This window comes from Malurus melanocephalus, unplaced genomic scaffold (genome assembly GCF_030028575.1).
Source record: "Malurus melanocephalus ecotype Western Australia unplaced genomic scaffold, MMel_1.1 scaffold_184, whole genome shotgun sequence".
Classification (NCBI taxonomy): Eukaryota; Metazoa; Chordata; class Aves; order Passeriformes; family Maluridae; genus Malurus; species Malurus melanocephalus.
The window spans coordinates 674,672-684,584 of NW_026623416.1; the positions used below are offsets into that span (position 1 = coordinate 674,672).

At 38.2% G+C, this 9,913-nt stretch overlaps 1 protein-coding gene across 3 annotated transcripts in view; it reads left to right on the top strand.

The window, feature by feature from the left end:
* ACO1 (aconitase 1) overlaps positions 1-9,671 on the top strand; it is a 35,851-nt gene extending 26,180 nt beyond the window's left edge. For all 3 annotated transcript variants that reach the window (XM_057373055.1, XM_057373054.1, XM_057373056.1), the window contains 10 exons: positions 1,669-1,804; positions 2,294-2,378; positions 2,651-2,807; positions 3,339-3,463; positions 4,092-4,196; positions 4,855-4,997; positions 6,419-6,566; positions 6,978-7,100; positions 8,035-8,220; positions 8,964-9,671. In XM_057373055.1, the coding sequence (XP_057229038.1) occupies positions 1,669-1,804; positions 2,294-2,378; positions 2,651-2,807; positions 3,339-3,463; positions 4,092-4,196; positions 4,855-4,997; positions 6,419-6,566; positions 6,978-7,100; positions 8,035-8,220; positions 8,964-9,077 (1,322 nt within the window). In that variant the 3' untranslated portion in view covers positions 9,078-9,671. The remainder of the gene's footprint in view (positions 1-1,668; positions 1,805-2,293; positions 2,379-2,650; positions 2,808-3,338; positions 3,464-4,091; positions 4,197-4,854; positions 4,998-6,418; positions 6,567-6,977; positions 7,101-8,034; positions 8,221-8,963) is intronic.
* The last annotated feature ends 242 nt before the right edge of the window (positions 9,672-9,913 follow it).

Here is a 9,913-nt window from a genome sequence, read left to right on the forward strand (position 1 = left end):
GGATGCTGATCTTTCAACATCTTGGCATAGTAGTTCTATGGGTTTAAAGTGTAGAATGCTCTGCAAATACAAACAAAAGTGGTACTTGGAGTGCATTCACTACTGCACTCCAAGTGGTACTTGGAGTGCATTCACTCCTGAAAAATGTAGTCCTGAGGATCTTTGTGTATGCACTTGGATTTAGTGACTACTGTCACCTTTGCTGCCATTCTGTACGGCAGCACTTACGTTTTGACCTTGACAAGGAAGGAAAATTCTCTGATAATTGTAAGCAGCAGTGTTGAGAACCTCTGAGATGCCATCAAGAAACGCAGTAATTAGGCTTTCGGGTGAGGTTTCAAATGAAAGTAAGCAAACATACAGTGTTCCCACAATAAGTAACCGAGCTAAAACCATCCAGGATAATAAGCAGTTGTTTCAAATTACTGCTGTGTATCCTGTGCACTGAGAAGGGGCTGTGTGTCTTTGGGGATAGTGGATGTATGCTCTAGGAACCTTGACACCCCAGTCTGACTTTACAAAGGTGTTGGATTAAGGTTGCTCAGAGCAACTGAAGCTCTGGCATTTCCTTGCCACTTTTGAGAGTTTGACTTTGCCATCTTTTCAGAATTGGTATGAGCTGGAAGACAGAAGCCAACACTTCCCCAATAGGCTGTCAAACTCTCAATTATAGGATAATCATTTGTTCATGGTCTCATTTGCAAAGTGTCGAAGAGCTCCACTTCCTCTGGTAGCTAAAGAACCTCAGCAATTTCAGGAATATGATAGCTTCTTTAAATTCWCATGTGTAGGACATTTCACACATTTGAAAGTGTCATGATCCATGTCATGTCTAATAGAGCTGTCAAGACAGCTGGCAAAGGCAAAACAGTTTGATGACATCTTTGTCTTGGAGACCATGTTGGATAAGGCACAGCTTATGTTTATTTTCTTGTCTAAATGGATGTCATGTGTGAGAGAAAAAACGCAGCATGGGAATGTAATGTTTTGCATAGTTTGTCTATCTGCTGCTTCTTTTATGTTCATCCTGAGAAAGAACTGGAGAGGATCTGTTTTCTGAACATTCATCTATGTATGGACAATCCATTTCAATGAAAGGAATTCAGGAGGATTGTGTGTCTAGTAGCACATTCCGCTGAAATATCTCTATGCATGTTGCAAATCCTGGAGTGGTAAAACAGTGCTCGTACAACAAGCTGTGGATTGTGAGATAGCTTGTTTGTGACAAGGGCCAGCATTGGGGCTCTCATAGCCTTCTGCCTCTGAGGGCAGCAAGTCCTATGCTGGCAGTTATTTCTGCTTGGGGTTGCTAGACCACAGTAACTGGGAACTTAACAGTTCTTCACTGCAGTTTTTATGAGACATTTGTCTCAAAAATAGTGTTCTTAATTTTGAATGTCTACATGCTGCCCCAGTGAGTGCATTTTACTGAATGCAACTTCCATCAACTTTCTAGTGGAACAGAAATTGCAGTTTGGATCTRCAGTTCAACAGAGCACTTGAGCTATGCCTTGTTATTACAGAATTAATGCTGTTGGCTGACTGTCATATTTCATTGCTGGTGCCCTTTTTTATTCCCAGTTATTTTATGTTATTTCACTTAACATGCTTATCTACCAAATTGTCTCACTTCCAGGAAAATCTGTAACTATCCTTTGTATTTTTCAGGATTGCTTGCTAAGAAAGCTGTTGAAGCTGGTTTGACTGTGAAACCGTACATTAAAACTAGCCTGTCCCCAGGAAGCGGGGTTGTCACTTACTACCTAAGAGAGAGTGGAGTTATGCCCTACCTTTCCCAACTAGGGTAGGAGTGCTTTTCTTACGGTTGTTCTATGCCGGCTTAACTACAAGCATTGTCAACAAGTGATGTGATAGAATAACTATTTCTCTGTGCAGCTTAAAAGATATTGCAGGTACCTTATGGTGTGATTCTTCACAAGTGAACATATTGCTATCATGTTGCCTGGCTTTGTGCCAATGATGAAGACCTGGTGTAATGTGTTGAAGACATATTCTTAAGCAGGAGAATGGGTTATTTTCAAGGCTAATTGTTTTGAACAGTGTAAATCACACTATATTGTTCCTCTTGCTAGGTAACCCATTTTCCATTATGTGTGCATGGACAGTCACTGCAATGTTAAAAATAGAGCATTCTCAAAAATGCTGTTTTCAGCCGCATTTCATTTGTTAAATCAGTACTTCTTCTGGAAGTAATCATCACCAACTGCTGAGCAGTTAAATGTCTTGCTCCAAGATAGCTTTTTGTTTACTATTATTTTTGTGCTCTTTATAGGTTTGATGTGGTGGGTTATGGCTGTATGACATGTATTGGCAATAGTGGACCCCTACCAGAGTCTGTTGTTGAGGCCATTACACAGGTATGCAGTTTTTTCTGTGCAGCTTATTTGTGTAAGCTGTTCTCTGGATGTGTGCTGCTCTTAGCTGTATTATACTGTGTGGTGACTCTTCTCAGCTCTGTACAAAGTAAACTCAGTCTATATTTACTTTTCYGTGGGAAATGTTTTGGGATTGTTTGGAAGGAGACAGTTCTGTGACTGTCCACTTCTTGCAGTGCAGTGATGCTCTGCAGACTTGCTGGGTGTGTGGATTCTGCAAGGACCTCACCTATCTTTGTCTCAAACTCTTACAGGGAGACCTCGTGGCAGTGGGTGTGTTGTCTGGAAATAGGAATTTTGAAGGGCGTGTCCATCCCAACACCCGTGCTAACTACCTGGCCTCCCCGCCACTGGTGATAGCCTATGCAATTGCAGGCACCATCCGGATYGACTTTGAGAAAGAGCCTTTGGGTAAGACAGATTTGGGATGCTTCTTTTCACAGCTTATAAATGAAACTGTTTGGAAATAAGCTCTTCAGAAGCATTTGTCCTAGGGAAGTGCTTCAAAATACTAAGTACCTCTGGGAGAMAGAGCATGCAGTTGTTAAGCGTTAAAGCAACATGGAGTCGGTATGAGGGAGCAGTAATGCTTGGGCTTGGCTTCCTCCTAATTCCACTGGGGCATATTTTTGGTTCTAGCTGGGTGATAGTCTTTCAAGAGCTAGCCTAAGTTAGTAGGTTTTCTTTGTACAGACAACCTTCAATCCTTTCCAGCATGAATGATTCTATAAATTTTTCTGGAAGGCCACTGAAAGTCACAAAAGAAGGGTTATGTGCAGGCATYATCAAGTCTATGACATACTTTTCTGTCCGATCTTTTGAGTGAAATAAAAGTGTGTCTTTTGAGTATTACAAGAAATTCATAGCTAGAGGACGCAGTGGTAAACTTTTCTTTTTAACGAAAAATTTATGCAACAAGTGTGACAATACCGTTTTATACAGGAATAAATGCATCAGGGAAGAAGATTTTCCTGAAAGATATCTGGCCAACAAGAAATGAGATTCAGGCTGTTGAGCGTCAGTTTGTGATTCCTGGGATGTTCAAGGAGGTCTACGAAAAAATAGAGGTAATTTTCTTTAAAAAGAATTAATCCTCTTGGCAGTCGTTTGATTGATGTAGTATGGTATTCTGATACCATAAGAATACTAAGTAAGATGGTCATGATAATGAAATGAACTTTTTTCATCCATAGCTGTTGCTCTTGTTCTAACAAATATTCAAATAAGTTTTCTAAAAAAAAAATCGGCTGGATAATTAATTGATTCTTAAGTCAATCATGTTTTGAAAATTGCTYCGTATGATATTTTTAATGTAACGTGTAGATGATGTGTTTTCAACAGCCATCCGCAGCTGAATACTAGAAAGTGGGATATTCTACCTTCACAGATGCTTGATATTTTTTTCAGCTGACATAAAATTCATTTGCATTAACTAATAGGGTTGACATCAGAAAAAAAACTTGCAGTACTTGGTAACATCTTCCTGCAAACCTTTCTCAAATGTTGAAACAAAATACTCTTAGGGTTTGTATGTTAAGGAAGCTTTTAAGATTACTGATAAATACTATTTCTATATATTTTTATTTAACAAGTGTGGCAATACTTATATTATTTTTAGTGACAATACTATTATTATTTTATGTGAATACTTCTATTTCGGTTTATTATTATGAAAGGATTTTGTGTATTTTTCAGACAGTGAACAAGTCTTGGAATGCCTTAGATGCTCCTTCAGATAAACTGTATACTTGGAATCCCAAGTCTACTTATATCAAGTCTCCTCCTTTCTTTGATGGTCTGGTACGTACATGCTTTCTCTTTGAATGAAGCCAAAGTGTGCAGTGATCTTGACTAATCTTAAAAGCAAAGCAAAACCACTTCAAGGGACCTGAGAGGATCCATAAAAGCCTATTGAGGCCTTGGTTCTTAAATGTTAGAATTGCACTATTGTGTTCATTCTAATACAAAGGCATGAGTGAATCTCAGGATTTTAAGGAYTCACTTCAGGGCTCTTGAAAAGTCTTCTTTTCCTTTTAAGTTGAAATACTTCTAGTCACAAAGCAGGTGAAGAAAAACCAGGAAATTTAATGCACAGTTCCACCTGCTTGCATTTTGCACTAAGTACTCCGTGTTTGGATTGCTAGTTCAGTACCATTTAAAAGTAAAAGGAGATTTTGATGCACACACRTGTCTAGGAATGTCATGCACACATGTCCCAGATTTTCATGCATGTACCACAGGAAACCTTGGCTAGTTTTCTTCATCTCCTCTATTTTCTTCGTGCACGAATCTGCTGACCAACTTGTTCAAGAACATAAACATTTTTAATAGTTTTTTTTCCTTTCTCCTAACTGATGTAAAAAGGGAAACCTCATTTTGTAACTTGCATATTTTTGAGAGTGTGAAAGGAATTATTTTTCATTTATTAATTATTTTGTTTTTATTTATGATGGGTTAGACTTTGGCTCTTCAGACTCCAAAAACAATAGAAGATGCCTATGCCCTGTTGAGTTTTGGGGATTCTGTGACAACTGACCACATATCTCCAGCTGGGAACATAGCGAGAAATAGTCCTGCTGCCCGTTATTTGACCAGCAGAGGGTAAGCAYTGCTTCTTGTTCTTGTCATACATTGGGAAGAGGAAACAAACCACAATTACTATGCCATATAACAGGCACACATACCTTCTATCTGTTCACATACACTTGCATGCCTTGATGACTGCCTGGAGAACATATAAATTAAGAAAGAAAGAAATACTTTTCTGCTGCTTCAGCAGCACTCACTAATTGTAAGAACTAGAAYAGAGTGTGTGCATGCATTACCACTGTAGAGCTGAAGATCTTTTGATGAAGACAGGAATAGAAGATGATTTATTGCAAAAATTCACCTGTAAGTTTATTCATAAATAAGGAAATCAAGATTTGTCTCCCTATCGAAGCAAAATAACCATTTTCTTTAGTGCCAAAAATTGTTTCCATATTTATTTCTTCTAGCATGTGCAATTATTTCACAGATTTAGTCTCTTAGGCACTACAGAACATCCAGAAGTTTAGAATTCAGTGGAGCTACATAACTGGTAAATCTACTGTGATTGGAGTCTAAATTCCTGTAAAATGTTAATCTTTTTCTGTGACCAGTCTATCAGTTTAGTACTCAGGGTTGAACTTAGGGCAAGACTAGGGCTTAACTACTTGACCAATTCAGTCTTCATATGTAATATAATGCTTTTATTCTCTGATTTAGCACTTCTTAAAACTTCTATGATGTTTTGAGGAACAGCACTGACAAAAAAAAAAAAGTCCTAACTCACTAGACCTAATAATTTTGGAARGAAAATGGATTTAAACAGCATGATAAAAATAAAAACCAACTCCTCTGGACTCTGACCCCCTRCTATCAGTTACTTGGAAATCTGAATCGTTGTACAGGCATTATAAAACAGATGTTGTATGCCACAGTTGTGGTTTGGATGTAGCCCAATGCAAACAGTCTTAATTTTCTGTCACGTTACAGTGCATTTTTTTGTTTACTGATTAGGCTGGAAWGTTCCGTCATTCTTGTATTTCTGTTTGCAAGTAAATGTTTTCTTCTACAGTTTTAACTTGCAGCGGACTCCCTGCTTCTTTTTAGATCTTTAGCACAGTGCTCTGCCTTAGTTCTAGATGCTATGGTAATTAATAGAAATAATGTGAAGGATTTTCAGTCATTAGCTATTAAGAAAAAAGTCATGTTGCAGCTTCCTGAATTATATCCTTGCATTACTGTCAGATACTGTTTTCTAGGACAAAAGTTGAGAACACTATGGAAGCTGCTTTTTGTGACCAAACTGTAACTATTTTTAAATTATTCTTCATCTCTTTCAAAATATCTCAGAAGTAGAAATATTAGCTAACTAGATGCTACTGCCAAGCTGGGAACATATTTGGCTCAGAAACTCCAGTTTTTTACTTTCTTYTCTTAGAACCTAGAGTGCTTTTAGTCTAAAACCAACTGTTTCTTTTCATCTTTTCCCTTAATAGCCTGACTCCTCGAGAGTTCAATTCTTATGGCTCCCGCAGAGGGAATGATGCTRTCATGGCCAGAGGGACATTTGCAAACATTCGCTTGGTCAACAAGTTTATTGATAAACAAGGACCTCAGACTATCCATTTCCCTTCTGGGGARGTTGTAAGTACACATGCTGCTCTAAACTGGCTCATTGAAAACAGAGTGCATTAGTGGTGGCTTTCCTTCTTATAGCTTAGGTAATTTACTTCAGTGCCTTTTAAGTAAAGCTAATGGAGGGGATAGGAGCTGACTCAGGGAAGCAGTCACRTATRCCTATTCAATGTGGTGCTTTCAGGCATATCCATGGGGAATGTAACCACTGTAGAAGCACAAGTGGAWGGTGCAGGTTTATGGTGGGAGTGAGCTCAGATAGAAGCCACAAAGTGCTGTCTGGTCAATGTCCTTAAAATGCTGCTTAGTGGAAGTTGTGGGCTTCAGTTGTTTATRTGGGCATACTTTTCCTCCTCCTTTCCCTGGAACTGTACTTCCACCTGGAAAAAGTTTACAAAGCCTTTGGCATTTTTATTCCAGCTGGACGTGTTCGATGCTGCAGAAAGATACAAGCAGGCTGGTCATCCACTGATAGTGCTGGCTGGGAAGGAATATGGTRCAGGAAGTTCCAGAGACTGGGCTGCTAAAGGACCATTCCTCTTGGTGAGTGGCTACAGTAAGCTAGGAGGACAGTATTAAAAGTGCATTTAATTCGTCAGGAAGACTAGCTTATCATCAACATCTTGGGTAGCTCATTCTTACTTTTGGTAGCAAAAGCTATTTTGAAATCTCAGTTGACTCCAAGAGCCACAATAGAGTTGCAAAAGCCATTTAAATACTAAAAGTTCTTGTTCAGACTGGAAGACGTGACTCATCTTCAGTTAGAAATCCACAAGGCTACACTAGAAAGGCCARTATCTTTACTTCCACTTTCCATAACCCTGTAAACCACAGATCTGCTTTCAGCAGCATCCTTAAGGTCACTTAGCAAGSAAGCTAGAAAGTGTAATAGAATCCTGAGTATCAATGAAAATTAAATTTATCATGGCTTCACCATGGGAGCTTAATAGAAATCCACATACAGTGAGATATCTGTTTMTTTCTTTGTCATCCAGTCCTACATTGTTTACAGCACACACTTTGATTCAAGCATTCTTGCATTATTAGAATAAGTTTTATGAGAGTGGGTGTTAAGGTTTAGATTTCTGGGGTTTTTTTTGGCAATGAGTTTTTGTGTTAACTCTATTAACTATATAAAACATTCAAAGTTAATTGAACTGCACTCTAGTGCTTATAGGAGGGCATCACTGAATGAGGAAGAGTTATGGAAATGACTAGTGGTGCGCTGCATAAGACATGTTAAAATAGTGTGCAGGATTCCTAAGAAAACACATGTAACTTTTTTGAGTTAGACTTCTTTTAAAGAGTTGTGAAAGCTAAGGTACAAAACAAGTCATCCTGGACAGTTTGTTGTCAGACAAACTTGCTGACTCTACCAGTAGCCGGTAAATTAATTGGAAGGGACCACAAACTTCTTATGAGTAGGGGAAGACTGTTCTGAACTATGACATTATTCAACCTGTTGTGTGTTTCCCAGGGTGTCAAGGCTGTGCTTGCTGAAAGCTATGAGAGAATTCATCGAAGCAACCTAGTAGGAATGGGAGTGATTCCTCTGCAGTATTTACCTGGAGAGAATGCAGGAACTTTAGGACTCACTGGACGGGAGCGCTACACAATTATCATCCCTGAAAAACTGAAACCACAGATGAATGTCCAGATTAAGGTACGAGACATTTAAGARCTGAATTTTCTGAATCACTGTAATTGTACTAAAAATTAATTGTCTTTTTGAAACATATGCTGTTACACGGCAGTCAGGTTCTCTCACTTAATATGGGGAGGAGAATTGAGATGATAAACCAGACTAAAACAGTTATTCCAATAAGGATTAAACTGAAAGAGGGTAGAATTAAATTGAATATAAGGAATAATTTGAGATGAGGCACTGAAATTACTGCTCAGAGAAGTTGTGGATTCCTTCTCCTGTAAGGGCTCAAGATCAGGTTGAATATGGCTTTCTGCAACCTTGTCTAGTGGAATGTTCTCTGCCCATGGCAGTGGGGGTTGGAACTCTGTGATCGTTAAAGTCTCCTCCAGCCAAACTATTCTATGATTTACTATGATAGGATATCAAAGCAGGATGCCCAAACTGTTTTATTTAACACAAAGCTATCCTGTATTTTGGACCAGTCACTCAAAGTCCACCATAAATTTCTCAGTTATAAATGAAGCAACGAATGCAATGAGATTCTATGTTGTGATTGTTATGGTTTGTTTAAACAACTTCCCTCTTGAGCAGCTTCCAGTAGTCTAGAGTGGACAGAAATAGTGGTGCCTGGTTCCCTTTAGCTCTTTATCACAATTTTTTAAGATGGCAAAACCATCCTAGTAGTCCTTATTTTACTATGATGTCAAGTAACGTATTCAGGGTTCTGCTGCTTGAATGACTTTCTTTGACCCCAACAGCTGGACACTGGGAAAACCTTTCATGCCATCATGAGATTTGACACTGATGTGGAGCTCACTTACTTCCACAACGGCGGCATTCTGAACTACATGATCCGTAAAATGGCATCCTAATAAAAAGAAAGTTAAGCAAAAAGATCCAGGTACAAGCCTACTTCTCAYGAGCACAATAAAACTATAGTAATCATAACATTTCAAAGTGTCAGCCATACAGTGAACAGTTTTTTTCTGTGGATTGTATTAGAAGGCTTGTTTACAATGCTGAATTTTTCTGTGTATCAGGAAACTGGACACACCCATACAAAGTAAATAGCATTTATTATCTGTTTCATATGGCAGTTGGCTTGACTTACCTTAGAATGCAGTGCAAAAGTCATTAAAATACTGCTGGCATCTGTAGAAATGTTGAAGATCATGTGCTGATTTYATGTATTTGGTCCACTTAGTTTGACTCTGAAGTTAAGTTCTGTGCTCATATCAATGATCTAGAAATTAACTGACAGCATAAAAAAATTTTATTCCTTCCTGATTACCTGATACTGACTTGCTTTCTTATTCAGTTAAACAGAATCTGAATCTAATACTGAAATTATTTAGCTGTTTATTAATTTTAAAAAATGTGAACTCTGTTTAAAATCTAAGCCTTTATGGAAAGGTGGACTTATTGGGGATATTTCTAATGGATAAAATTAAATTTATTTTTAAGAAGTTCGCTCGTTTCTGTAATTTTGTTCTTAGTGGGATGCGGAACAAAACTTTGACTTACACTCTTCTTATTGTCTTTGTAGGCACAGAATTATACAAGTCTTGACTTTTTATGTTTTAATTCTAGTTTCTTTGATGAGTCAGCATGAGATAGAATGAATACAAACRCTGTCAGATTCTGGCAATTTTCTGTAGTTCAATAAAATACTGGCATGATGTAATTCCCTTTGTTTTGTGCCCTCAGA